General features: G+C 33.7%; 1 protein-coding gene and 1 pseudogene across 3 annotated transcripts in view; both read left to right on the top strand.

Moving 5' to 3' along the window:
* Nucleotides 1-8,658, top strand: part of ZFR (zinc finger RNA binding protein) — a 67,475-nt gene extending 58,817 nt beyond the window's left edge. For 2 of the 3 annotated variants that reach the window (XM_011356453.2, XM_011356454.2), the window contains 3 exons: nucleotides 4,613-4,724; nucleotides 4,835-4,932; nucleotides 7,117-8,658. In XM_011356453.2, coding sequence (XP_011354755.1) covers nucleotides 4,613-4,724; nucleotides 4,835-4,932; nucleotides 7,117-7,296 — 390 coding nt within the window. In that variant the 3' untranslated portion in view covers nucleotides 7,297-8,658. Of the gene's footprint in view, nucleotides 1-4,612; nucleotides 4,725-4,834; nucleotides 4,933-7,116 lie in introns of those variants that run through there. The other variant, XR_002779443.1, reaches the window with a different exon arrangement.
* A 5,811-nt stretch (nucleotides 8,659-14,469) lies between these two features.
* LOC111737492 lies at nucleotides 14,470-14,588 on the top strand (annotated as a pseudogene).
* Nucleotides 14,589-15,022: the final 434 nt, after the last annotated feature.

Below are 15,022 nucleotides of genomic sequence, written 5' to 3'. Positions count from 1 at the left end.
AATTCTTATGAACTGTATTCCATTTTATTTAGCATTCAGTTAATTTGAATAAATCTTTAAGTAACAATGTCTGCTTTTAGGCTCTTTACTACTGCTATGAGTACTGCAAATGGAACTCTGCCTTCAAATTAGTTCTTTGGTACTGAATGCATGCTGATGAAATGAAAATACAGGTAGAGTTCTATTGTAAGATTGGTCTGGTATCAGGATTGCTGTGTAGTATGTCAATCTTTAGAATGATATGCCTGCTGTAATTTACAAAAGGCTATATATAGTTAACTTTTTAGTGTTTATTGTATATTTTCTAAGCAATGTATATTAGGGTGAGGAATATTTTACAAAAAAGAATGACCTGTCACAACATGGATGCACCTCCAAAACATGCAAATGAAGCCAGACACAAAAGGTCACACATATGATTTCACTTGTATGACATATCTAGAATAGACGAATCCGTAAACAGACTACAGATTCGTGGTTGCCATAGGCTTGTAGAAGGATGGAATGGGGCGAAACTGCTTAATGTGTAAGGGGCTTTTAAAATTTTTACCTCACTTATTTTTTTTAAAAGAATGGTCTGTCAAATATAATAGGACAGTTCCAAAAGAAGAGGCTGAGAAAAATGCCGTAATTATACTTTCTGCTCAAATAGCAGTTGAGATATGTGGTTTAATATTTTTTCACGTACTTCATTGTATTTTCAAGAATATTTTAGATAGATGGAAGTTACTTAGATATTAGTGGTAGTGGCTTGTAATAAGAGAATTTGTCTGTTACCTTTAGAACCAATGAAGAATTTTTAAATGATAGAACACTGACATCTCAGGGCAAAAAACTAACACTATGTTTTCTTGCAAAAGAATCAGCAAATTATACTTAGACTGTATCACCTCATTCATTTTAGCTTAAAAATAATAACTCAGCCCTTGATTACTCCTTAATAAAACCTACTTAAATGCATATGAACTCTCAAATCACCAGTAGCTGTGAGTAAACTTTTTTCACAAGGCTTGACAGTTTTTATTAAGAATTGTTGAGTATGAGATTAAGGTGCTGTGCATAAATATAATACAAAAATATAACATCCTGTAAATGGATTTAGGAATGGAAGTCTGTCATGCATGTATCAATAATACCCTATGTCAACTGAAATATAGAAATGGCTTTTGTGTATACAGTTGCTTACTGTAGTGGTATTCATAAAATCTTATTTTAATAAAAACATATTTATCTGTAAAATGGGAATAGTTGTATCTGTCTCCAAAAAGTGATTGTGATGATTAAAATTGGTGAATGTATATAAAGATTCAGAACAGTATATAAGAAGTACTCAGTTATTAGTTTTAATAGTGAAGAAGATAACTGCTAATACTGCTATTATTTAACCAGAATTCCTAGTGTTAGATATTTCAGGTTTTTTTCCAGTTCGTTACAGATAAACAGCTGCATTGAATATTTTTTGTGCTTCTATTTAAGTATAATTTAGTACCGACATTGCTGGTAGGTGCCTTTGAACTTGGCAGTTGTATGCTAAAAAAGGTTTTGCCAGTTTATACTTCCACCAAATGAAAGTGCCTGTGTTAACCACAATCTCGTAGGGTTTTTTTTTATGGCCTTTGACCTGTAACAGAGCTAGAAACTAATATCCAAGAAACCTAATTAATGTTATTTGTCTGAATCATCATTGATAAAGAATATTTATTGAAATATAATTGTAGTTTAAAAAAAAACAGGATTTGAATCAGACACACTTGGGTTCAAATCCTTTAAACACAATCTTCATCTTCTAGCTGTGTAACCTTGGACAAGTTACTTAAGTTTAGTTTTGTTTTGTTTTGTTTTTTTAATCTTTAACCCATTTCCTGTTTACCCTGAGAATACTCGCTGGCAGCACTGGCGGCCGCAGCATTTATCCCAAGATAACTTGCAGATTACAGTCCTAACCTTACCCCCAAAGATTGCCACAAAATATCTCACTTTTATTATTATTTTCACATTGCTCTAGCATATTAATAACTTTGGAAACAAATGACATCACTCTGTTTGTAATAGTGGTATTTCCATTCACAAAATAGAGTAATTCCCAATCACCAAAAATGTCAAATCCTAGAAAACATCGCACTCACATGTCATGTTAATGCTGGTAGAGAATTGCACTTTGTTTTTCCTAAATAGGAAATGGGTTAAAATTGTGGTATAATAGTATCTCGTTATGAAAATTAAATGAAATCATGCATTTAAAGTGCTTACCATGATGCCTGCCACTTAGTACGCATTATCGTTATTAATACTATAAGAGATGAGAAGGAAAAATCCTCTTTAAATAACTTTAGCCACCAAGATCTTTTACATTACAGCCTAAATATCATTTCCCTAATTTGATTCTGTTCATCTTTGATGTTGTCCTTTTACTTTTGAACGCATACATTTCAGAATTCATAAACCACATGTATTCTACTTTTGTTGCTTTCCTAACTGTATGGAGAATAACCATATTTTGTAGAAAATTAATATTTTTAAATTGTTCACAGTAAATAATTTCAGAAGTCAGATAGTCGACTTAGTTTCATTGTGTGTTTAAATACATTGACTTTGTTTTCCATAAATATTTTTTCTTGGTTTTTAATTAGTTTCTACCTTTATATGCAAGTATAAATCACACTTAGTAAGCAGTTAGCAGATTTTGAAAAAGTTTTGAATTACTTGACACATTCTCTATCTTGGCATGTAGATTATAGGTGATTATTTAATATATGTTTTTCTCTTTAACAATCCCTGAAAGTACTCAGTAAAAGTTTGAGATATTTATGGAAAGTTGCATGTTTTATGACTTCTTCAGTTTTGTATTTTAAGCACAACATCAGTGAGTAATTTGCTTATTACCTTTGATTTGTTTTATCAGCAGGATTATTTTTACATTCTTTCCAAGAGTATTCCATTTCATAAACATTTATTGAGTATTTTCTATATGCTGACCACTTACGCTAGGCAAAAGGGTTCAGAATATTTGACATTGACCTTATCCTTCAGGATTTCAGTCTGTTGACCATCGTAAAATAATTTGATTTGTTTGGAAAGGAAAGATATTACACATTCATAGAGTTAAATGGAAAGCTGAAGCTAATTTCTTAAAATACTAAAACTTTTCAATGAAAATCCTTTAAAAAAATGTCTTGAACATCTGTAATTCTAAACTGGATAAACTGAACCACCTTATTTTTTTAGTTGTGATTTACATTTATCATTATGAACATTATTTTCCATTTTATTTCAATCTCTCATGCTGCCAGCTATCATTTATTACTGCTGTAATGCTCACTGTTTCTTTAAAATCCTCTCTCTTTTTTACAATTTATTACTAATTTGTTTGGGCAGAACTGCAGCCTTTATTTTACATATCCAAGATTTCTTGTTTAAAAGATAAGAGTAATGACCTTGGAATGAACAGCTTGACTTAGTTTTTTACCTATGATTAAATCTATGAGCTTTTAAAGATGCAACTAAAAATGGATTCTCACTAAGGTATTTTCAGCCTCTATCATTTTAAAGATTTCATCATAGTTCCAGTACATGATTTCTTTAAATTGTTATTACTGATCTTTTTTCTTTGAATTGTTAAAAGCTACAACACTGGTGAACCTTGAACATTATGCTAAGTAAAGGAAGCCAGACACAAGGGATATTTTACATGGTTTCATTTGTATGAAATATCCAAAATAGACAAATCTATAGAAATAGAAAGTGGTTTAGTGGTTGCCAGGGGTTTGTAGGAAAGGGAGACTGGAGAATGACTACCGTTGGGTATGGAGTTTCTTTTGAGAGTGATGAGAGTATTCTGGAATTGGATAGTGATTGTGATTGAACAGCTTTGTAAGTATACTTAAAAACACTCACAAACACTGAATTCTACACGTTGAAAGAATGAATCTTTTGGGAATTATATCAATTTTTAAAATCTAAATAAAAAGGAAATTTTTTAATAGACCTTTCAAGGAACTTCCTGGATAGGCTGCTTTCTAGATCAATTTTTCCTTCTTTCTTTTATTCATCGGTTTAGGTTTTTAGTTTCTCAAATGTAATTTACAGTGAAAGTATAATTTGTATTTTCTTTAGGAATAATAGAAATTCAGTTGTGCATTAAATAAAAATTTAGATAATATACATTGTAAAGAAAAAACAAAGGTCTTCACTTAGAAAATTGACCTGCTCTAATTCCCTGGTATCATCATTCTGTAGGTATAAAAAACAAATGTATGTGAGCCCTAAATTAAATTAACTAAAGAATTTTAAGGGCTATCATTTTAATAAGAAAGGATAACAATAATTAAAATAATAAAAAACCTATTAATCTTTTACATTTTTCTTAAGAATGAATTATAAAGATTTTTTAATGTAAATTCTATATTGCCTTACGAGTTTTGTTTTCATTACTTATTTTGATTGTTTTTATATTACTATAATTTTTATTTTATGTTTTTATCATTTCTACATAACTTTAAGTCTTTAAAGTTTTTAATTTGCATTAAGTAGCTTGTCATTCTGGTGTTTGCAGATCAGTAAATTCCTTTGGTCTGTAAGCTGTTAAGCACATTTTTTATGTTTTTATTTTCAGGCTATGGAGTTACTAGTAGAGAAAGCAATCAGTAGTGCTTCTAGTCCTCAGAGCCCTGGAGATGCACTGAGAAGAGTTTTTGAGTGCATTTCTTCAGGGATTATTCTTAAAGGTAAGTTATACTTCGTTTTTAATGTTTGTGTATTTGATAATTGAGTAAGAACTCTTCTTTCTTTTACAAAAAGCTAATGTTTTTTTTCCTCACTATGGTGATTCCTGTAGGTAGTCCTGGACTTCTGGATCCTTGTGAGAAGGATCCCTTTGATACCTTGGCAACAATGACTGACCAGCAGCGTGAAGACATCACATCCAGTGCACAGGTACCTGTGTGTTCCTAATCCCAAAACTTTCTTGGGTCACTGCCCTTAAGGTTTTGTTTTTATAATTGTCTTTAGAAGAAATACTATATAGTATTCATTCTACTGCTGCTTTAGTAAGTAAGCCCTTAGAGGGGATTATAATTTAAACTACATTTCACTAATATAAACTTAAATTTTATTTTAACTGTATGTGTATCTAAGTATATTATATAAATGTAAAAGTGCAGCTGTGTTATCGTTGTCTCATTAAATCTGAGTATTAAATTATATATCAAGATCGGTAGCAAAACTGTTTACTTCCTTTGGTTGTACAGAGGTGATGTGCTGAATGGTTTATGTAATTATTGTTATAATTTAGCCCCTCCTGCCACTGGAAAGGCCATCTAATGTAGTAATTAAAAGTGTGAGCTCTAGAGTAAAGACTCTCTGGGTTTGAATACCAGTTCTGCTATCTCATCTATAAAATGGAGAAAACAGCAGTATCTTTCTCAAGCAGGATTGTTGGGAGGATTAAATGAGCTAACACGTGTAACTATAACATGTGTTGCATGCCATTGATTCAGCTCTGACTCCTGGCAACTGTGAATGAGCAATGTCCACTATGTCCTGTCCTCAGCAGCCTTGCTCAGCCCCTGTAAACTCATAGCTACGGCTCCTTTTATGGAGTCAGTCATCTCCTACTTGGTCTTTCTCTTTTCCTGCTGCCTTCTACTTTTTTCAGTTTTACTGTCTTTTCCAAAGAACCCTGCCTTCTCATGATGTGTCCAGAGTAAGAAAGCTTCAGTTTTGTCATTTTTTGCTTCCAGTGATGTTTCCGGCTTAATTTTCTCTAGGACCCACTTACTTGGTCTTTCTGGTGGTTCAATGCCATATTTCATGTTTTTTATCACTCTTCTACATTGTCTAGCTTTATGTTAGCTCTTATCAGCGTTATCAGTTGTCAGTTCTATTGGAAGAAGAATTATGGAAAAGGAAAAAATGTGAACTTAATGAATGAAAAAATTAATGTAAAACTCCTATGGCTCCACCCCCCCACACCCCCTACTCTCAGAAATATAGAGGTTAAAAATATCGCAGCTGAAGAAAATAAAGGGTTAAAAATAGCCTAAACAGCAGCCACTTTGGAAAACAGTTTGACTCTTAGTTATATACCAAACATTTGACTATTAGTTATATACCAAAGAGAACTAAAAACCCATCCTCACAAAAACTTACACACGAATGTTCAAAGCAGCATTATGCATAGTTACCAAGAAGTGGAAAGATTCCAAATGCTTATCGGTTGATGAATGGATGGACAAATACGGTATATCCACAGAGTAGAATATTATTTAGCCATTAAAAGGAATAAGTATTGATACATGCTACACTGTGGATGAACCTTGAAACTCTTAGGCTGCGTGAAAGAAACCAGACACAAAAAGCCACATGATCCCATTTATATGAAACATCCATAGTAGGCAGATCTACAGAGTAGTGGTTGTCGGGGTGAGCGAATCTTGTGATGCGTGAATTATATTTCAAAATAGTCTAAACCGTTACATTGAGGGTTATAACCATATAGTTAAAGGATGCCATTTAACCAGATGATGATAAAATCTCCTTGGGGTATATATTCCCATAAATTTGAGAAATAGATGAAATACATCTCTGAAGTCTCTAGTTTCAAGATCTCATGAAATCATAACGACATCGATGCCTAACGTATTCCTGTGTATACATAGCCATTTAGTGAAATCTTTTCTTAGTTCATGAAGTAACAAGTTGAAGTGTGTGTGTGTGTGTGTGTGTGTGTGTGTGTGTGTGTGTCCCATGCTGAGCCTGCACACATGGGCATCCACAGAAAAAGTAGGAAAATATGTGACTGACTCAAAGAGGGGTTCGCTCAATGAGTGAGACACTTTTTTTGCTATATATTCTTTCAGGATTTTTTTTTTAATGAACACAAAACCACATTTTAAGATTTATTTTTTAGCTTAGTTATGTTTTAAAAACAAAATGGCATGTACACAGAAAAGCCTGAAAATAACAGAACATATAGGGCATTTCAGTTGAGAAACTAATATTATTCAAGATATTTCTTTTATTAAACATTTTTTACATGTAGGACGTATAATAAACCTAATAAGAATTGTTACTTTGATTCTTCAAATTAACTCTAAATTTTTACCTTTTTTGTTGCAGTTTGCATTGAGACTCCTTGCATTCCGCCAGATCCACAAAGTTCTAGGCATGGATCCATTACCCCAAATGAGCCAACGTTTTAACATCCACAACAACAGGAAACGAAGAAGGGATAGCGATGGAGTTGATGGATTTGAAGCTGAAGGGAAAAAAGATAAAAAAGATTATGATAACTTTTAAAAAGTTTCTGTAAATCTGCAGTGTTAAAACAACAGGTGCCCATTTGTTGGCTTTTTCATTCATAATAATGTCTACTTTGAAAACATTTATCAAGAATTTAAAGAATTTCATGGAAGAACCAAGTTTTTCTATGACATTAAAATCTTAATGTACAGTGTTAGGTATTATATGAATGGAAAGATACCACCCTTCCCACCCCCCATCCCCCCCAAAATGTGCTCCAACTAGGGGGAAAACAATGGTTCAGATTTTTTTCCCCATTATTTTGCTTTTATTTACTGGTTGCCCTAGTTCCCCCTATTTTTTGTGTCTTTTATTAACTAGTCTTATTAAATCTTTACTGTATTTAATGCAGTATTTGTGCTTCAGTTGCTATGTGTATTTTGAGATTTTTATTTAGAGGTTTGGTTTGTTTTTTGACACTAGTTGTTACTTTGTGTTATAGATGATATCCTTTGCCCCTTAATATTTTACAGCAGTACGTTTTTTTGTAACGTGAGACTGCAGATTTTTTTTTCTTTCATTTTGTTATTCTATGTGATGGATTTCAACACAAAAAGTTATCCTGCCATTTAAGTGCTCAGAACTGAATGTTTCTGCAGATCTTGTGGCATTTGTCTCTCTAGTGTGATATATAAAAGTGTAATTAAGACAGATTTCTGTTAATCTAATCAAGTTTGCTGTTAGTTGTGCATTAGCAGTATAAAAGCTAATATATACTATATGGTCTTGCAACAGTTTTAAAGCCTCTACATAATTAATAAAATGCATGACATTTTTGTTTTTAATAGACTTTTAAAATTATAATTTTAGGTTTGACACGTAGATCTTTGTACAGTTGACTTTTTGACATAGCAAGGCCAAAAATAACTTTCTGAATATTTTTTTCTTCTGCATAAGTGGAAAGGGCATTTTTCATACTATAAGTGGGCTAACCAATATTTTGAAAAGAACTTTATCATTGTGCAACTAACAACAGTAACTAGCCCTTAATTATGATGACAGTCCTTATTGGTGTGTGTGAGATTACTCTAGCAATTATTACAGTATAACACAGTTGAATGAGTCCTTCCCCCTCCGCCCCACACCCCATCACCCAGATAATTTACAGTTCTATTAACAGTGAGGTTGATAAAGTATTACTGATAAAAAATTAAGATTATCTAAGGGGAAAAAAACAATTATTTGGTGTGGCCATCTTACATGCTTATGTGTCCTACAAAAAGCTAAATATTCTAGCAGCGGTGTAATGAAAAGTTACATCTTACTGTTGATGTATGTATGCTCTGGTACACAGATGTCATTTTGTTGTCACAGCACTACAGTGAAATACACAAATAAAAACTTAAATTCATGTAATGACTTAAATGTATTATATGTTAGAATTGACATCATAAACTATTTTTGCTTTGAAATGACTTCACTTCAGTAAAACCATGTTCGAATGTATTGGGTACTTAGATCTTGTTATTCCTGACAGCTGTTTATTGCCCGAGCTCATAATTTCCAGAAAATTTTATGCTTCAGTACCATACTGGTTCAATTTCTTTCTTGAGTCATAATCTTTCCCCAGTCTCTTAGGGGACCAGAAGACTGTAGGAGACAACCATTGGGGAACTAGAATAGGAAGCTGAGCTTCTCTTCCAAGTTTGTCACATGCTATCTATGTAACTTGGGCAAACCTTTTTTATTTCTTTTAATTTTCATCTTTCTGGGTCTCATTTTGCTCTTTTGAATAATTAGTCACCCAGTACATTTTTGCAACTTTGTTTTTCACAGTTCTCTCAGGAGAGAATAAAAGAATTGAAATTTATTACACACTAATGACAGACACCATGCCTGCTTGGTCTTTTCACACATTTTCCTGTTTAAAATATAACAGTAAGTGAAGGTGCTATATTTCTTATTTTTCAGATGGGGAAACCGAATCTCAGAGTGGCTAACTGTAAGGATCACACATTAAGTGCCAGAGTGGAAATTGAGCAGTTTCAGAGATTATGCTCAGCACTTTGCCAGGCTGCTCCCTTCATCTTGCAGTTATGTTCTAAAAATATTTTTGTCTCATGTTTAAAAATTTTGCATTTGGTTTAGGTATCTTCCTCCAGATATACAATTGATGCCGTTTAAATTTTTTACTAAAATAATTTCATTATTTTTGCATGGCTTGTTTTCATAGCTGTAGCAGGCCCACATTAACCATCTTGTATGAAATAACATGAAACATTCTTAAGTATCTTCTTTCACAATTTTTAAAGAAAACTAAACTCTAGTCAAAAGCAGCATTGGTTATCACCTTGCTATTGCATTCTTCAACCAATTATTTTGACAACTAATTTACTTACCTGTTATTCTCTGTATCTCAGGCTGGCTTTCTCTATTATTAGTGCATGCTTATGTTCCAGTAATTTCATGATAACCTATTCTAATAAAGCAAATTGATTTATCTGTCCCACCCCCAATTATATAATACAGTCCAAATTAGAATTTTGTCTGTCTTCATTACCATTGTTTTTTTTTTTTTTTTATTTCTTTAACCCATTTCCCGTTTGCCCCAAGAATACTCACCATTGGCACTTGCGGCTGCAGAGTTTACACAAGATAACTCACAGATTACAGTCCTAACCTTACTCCCAAAATTTGCTATGAAATAATCTCGCTTTTGTTATTATTTTCACATTGCTCTACATATCAATAGTCTTTGGAAAATGACATCATTCTATTTATAGCATTCTGTTTTTAGTAGTGTTATTTCTATTTTCAAAATATAATAATTCTTAATTACTGAAAATGTTAAATCCTAGAAAACGTAGCAGTCCTATCCATGTTAACTTCGTTCTTGAACAGTTGTTAGCCAAAGATTCATTTGGTGAATCCGATTTATGTATACATTAGAGACACATTCTGTTTAGAGATAACTCTAAGAACAGTTTTTATATTTTATTTTCACATTGAAAACTAATCAGATTTGCTTTAGCCTCAAAGAACATATTTATGTAAAATAACACTAGCAGCAAGCTGTGCTTTATTTTTTTTTTCTAAACGGGAAATGAATTAAGTTAGAATTAAGAATGCAAAGTTGGATATACAGCATAGCAAAACATCTGATTTTTTTACAGCATTTTAAATCATTTTCTTATTGATAAAAAGCATAAACTTTTGCATGGTCATGCTATTATGTTGCCGTTGTGTTGATATGAATTGAAGTTGTAAACAGCTACCATTTTTTATACTGAATTTGATAGCTAATTTAAAAATTTTTTTCCCAATAAAGGGGAAATTAGTGTTATCGAAAGATAATGTTCATAGCAAATTTGTCCATGAGAATCATCTGGGGAACATTCTAAAAGTCAAGATTTCTAAGCCCTCCCTAATTACAGAGATTCTGACTGAGGAGGGCCAGAATAAGCTTAAGAGTCTGCATTTTAAGTTGGCTTTCTCTTAGGTGTTTATTTGCGTGGATGGTTCAGACCATGTTATAAAAATGTCTCCTGCCTCCCCTTGCCCTTTCCCAGAGGCAGTCAATTCTGCCTATTTGTATACCTTTCCATACATGGTCTGTGCACATATTAGCATGAATGTGTGCACCCCTATGCTCTTTATGCAAATGAATGCGTACTCTACATGTTGTTACGTGCCTTGCTTTTTTTCCATTTATTATGTCTTGGGGTCTTGGAGATTGTTCTGTATCAGTATACATAGGGAAATTGTATTTTTAAGAAGTTCTGTACAGTCATTTCAAATTAGGTTTTTCTTTAATCACAGGTGTTTCTGATGCAGGTGGTACACAGATCATGCTTTAATAAACATACTTTATAGCAGTGGTCATAATGTATAGTCTAAAGCCAAATTGTATTTTTAATTTAATATTAAAAGTATTAACAGCCATGTTATCTATATGTAGCAATAGTTAACTGGGATATTCATCAAATCATAATATCCCCATTTCCCAAGCAATTTTGATTAACTGTGGACAGGTTGTCTTTATCTTGCTTAGTGTAATAATATTAGATATAAAATAAAATCTGAAAAAAGGAAACAATTATATAACTAAGTGCCTGAATAATATTTTTGAACAATACTTAAACTCGTTCCATATTAAGTACAAAGCTACTATATCCATCCTATTCTAATATCCCAAGTAAGACAAGAAATACCAGTCTTCAGTTTGGAAAGGACTAATTAGTAACTAAGCTAATGTGAAATGTTTTCTTAGTCTGTTTAATGAGAGTATGAAAAGTCAATTAAATTGAACTGGTTGATCACTCAAAATATTAAAGAGTTCAGAAAGGGAAAACTACCTGTGGCTTGGATCAATGTGGGCCTTGTATTAAAGATATACAGAAGAATGCAATCTGACAGGTTCCTGATGAGAAAAAGTCCAGGGTGTTGTAATTCACCTCAGACTTTGCTATGAGCTGTTTAAAAAGTGCAGGCTGTATTTCAGTGCAACTTAGCATGCAATATAATGCAGGTAAAAGCAGGAGGCCTGCCTTTTAATGCATATTGTGGGGGTTAGGAGGGAAGTTAAAACTTATGTTAACAATCACAACTAATTTTTGTGGGGTAGCATTGAAACAACTGAGAAGGACCTTCCTTGTGTCCTTTATCTGAATGATATTCAAAATGAGAAGAGACAGTTCTGCCGCCCCTTTACCCCACGGATTCGGATACCCACTGTCGGAAAAAAAAAGTTTGCAGAAATTCATAAGTTTTAAATTGTGCTCCACTCAGAGTAGCATGATAAATCTCACACCGTCCCACTCCATTCCACCTGGGTTGTGAATCATCTCCTGTCTAGCGTATTCATACTGTATATATACTACCCACCTGTTAGTCACCTAGTAGCCATCTTGGTTAGATTGGTTATTGAGAGAATGCATTTACCTAACCTTTATTACAGTATATTGTAATTGTTTTATTAACCTCTTACCATCCCTAGCTTATAAATTAAGCTATCTTAGGAATGTACGTATAGGTAAAAACAGCATATCTAGGGTTCTGTGCTGTCCTTGATTTCAGGCATCCACTGGGGATCTTCAAACATTCCCTGTGGATGAGGAGGGACTACTGCATATAGTTCTATACTTGGCATTGGTCACACCATATTCGAAGTATGGCATTCAGCTCTGGGCATTAGTTTTTAAGTGATACTCAATCACCAGTAAAGTGAATTTGTTCAAAACCATGTTGTGTGTAGTTGGAACCACAGAGCAGAAGGGAAGAGATGATGGAGAGAGAGGATTATAAGTGTTTTCTAATATGAACAGCTATGGAAAGTATCAGTTGAAGAAACAGCTTTTTAAAAATGTTAATGGCAACAGTAAAATGGATGGAGACCACTTGCAAAGAATTTATTGCCCGTGTTTAAAATTATAATCACCTGTTTAAGATTTTGGTCGCAGTCCTGGCATTAGGTATGAATAGTATACAAGATGATCGGATCTTTTCCAAGTTTAAAATACTATTATATTATTAGTCCATGTACCTAGTAAAATTCATTCGAATAGAACTCGGCCAATTGCCTCAAAGTTGATAAGGATTATTTCATGGCAGCCAATATAAGATTTATAAATAAGATTTTGGAAAATGGGTGCTGGTTTTGCTACACCTTAACTTTCTCTTTATTCCTCATGGCACTGAAATTCCTGGGTTTTTTTCCTCCTACCTCTGAACATTCCCTTTCTGCTTCTGCTGCTTCCAAATAGCACTTTTCATGGTGATGTCTGAGTCTTCCGTATATGTATGTGCATGTTATTGATGATCTCATCCATCTTCAAGATACTCCTTTGGTTAAAATTACTTACAAATCTTGTCTCTATCCAAATTTGTCTTGCTTTTTTTTCTGCCTCCAGTATTTACACTATTCAGCCTACAACCCCCAGATTATTCTCTTAAAACATGTTTGATCATATATCACTGCTACTCAAAAGACCCTTCAGCAGCTCCTCTGTTAAACAGTACATATTATTTCATCCTCAAAGCAGTACTACGTAGTAGGTATTTATTACATACGAGCAAACCAGGGTTTGAGGTTAAGTAACTAGCTGCAATAAAAGATCATTTGAATTATACTGTCTCTTGAATTGAGTCATCATCAGAAAGCTACATACTTGCAGAGTTCTGTTGACTTCAAAGCCTGAGCTTTTAATCTTTATGCCATGTACCTCCTATAGGTGTTTTTTAGCCAAGCCTCTACAGAATTTTAATGATCAAGACATAGTGTGCAAACAGATTTTAGTATCCTAAACTTGGTGTACTCCAAAGGCCTACCCAATCAGGCTTCCTGTCCCCTACCCTACCCTACCCCCATTCTAAAGAACTTACGAAGCTTTCTCTCTTTGGAAGGTCAATGGTTAAGGATAGGGAAAAAGTAAATTCTATCTCCTCTGCTCTGCATTTTTAACCTTTACCTGAGCCGGAAGTCAGAAATGATATGCACTATATTCAGGATTTCAAAAATTCCAATTTGACTTCTCTTGAAAAATTGGAAGGTACAGTGACACAGGGCATGTGTTACTACATGGTAACAATGAGCTACAACTGAGAGTAATGGCCACTCCCTCTAGAAGATAAATTTAAGACAAGGCTTCTAGACTGTTTACCACAGCTGCTGCTGCTCCCCATTTTGCCTGCCATGCCGGCCCTGTGGGCATTTAGTTTTATTACATCTCCAATGCTAGCCATTTTACCTATAGACTCTTCCAACTTTAGTGTACAGCCTCATCTGTTAAACTGAGGCACAGAGAATCAAATTACTTTCAGTTCTGATCATGTATTTCCTATACACTAGTACACTTGATGTTATCCATATTTAATGTAAAGGACAGTCATAAATAACCACTTGATTCACTTCCTTCATTGATTGTTTCAAGAGAAATGTCAGGATGGAGACCAGTAATTTAAGCAAGGTACAGCCTTAAGGTAATCCTTTATCTCAGAGTAGAGACTAAAATCTCTCTCTTAAAAACCTCATAGTAACATTGCTGCAGCCTGCCTGTCTGTCTGTCTGCTATTTAGTTGGACTGAAAGAGTTTGAACAAAAGGCTGTGGGAGCTGAAGAAAGCAAAGATGGGCTAAAAAAAAAATAAGATTTTCTAGATGGCAAAATTCTTAATTGCCTAAGTTCTTAATCTTTTTCTTTTTGTGATATCTTAGTGTACATCAAAAGAGATGTACTATGACCATGCCACCCAGAACGTGCCCCATCTTGTCTGATCTCGGAAGCTAAGCAGGGTCTGGCCTAGTTAGTACTTGGATGGGAGACCACCTAGGAAGATCAGGTGCTGTAGGCTTTAAGAAAAAAAAAGAGATGGAAAGTAGAAAGCTTAATATATGGTAAATTGGAAAGGGAGCTACAACTGAATTATTAATTGAAACAATTTATTTTCAATTCCCAATAAGAAGTAAGCACCTTCCTTTCTCTCCCTCTGAATGCAACTGTAAAATCTGGATAAAATGTTTAGAACAGCAATTTGAGGACCCTGAAATATAATTAGTGGCAGGCAGATTAGAGAAGACCAGAACTGAAATACCATCAAACTGACAGTTTCTCATCTCTTCCTCCAAAGGAACTCACTGCTTAGCCTTGAACATGAGTACAGCTATGGAAGAGTATGGCAGGGTGTGGTAAAGCCCCAGAAAGCTGGTCAGGGAATCGAAAATGAGAACTGAAACACTGAGCAGATTGGGGAGAAGGGGGAGTTAGGGTAAGTGACCCCATAAAGTT

The sequence above is a fragment of the Pteropus vampyrus genome, unplaced genomic scaffold (assembly GCF_000151845.1).
Source record: "Pteropus vampyrus isolate Shadow unplaced genomic scaffold, Pvam_2.0 Scaffold27, whole genome shotgun sequence".
In the NCBI taxonomy this organism is placed as follows: domain Eukaryota; kingdom Metazoa; phylum Chordata; class Mammalia; order Chiroptera; family Pteropodidae; genus Pteropus; species Pteropus vampyrus.
Note: the sequence above shows the minus strand (reverse complement) of the source record. Positions and strands in the feature narration are given on the sequence as shown.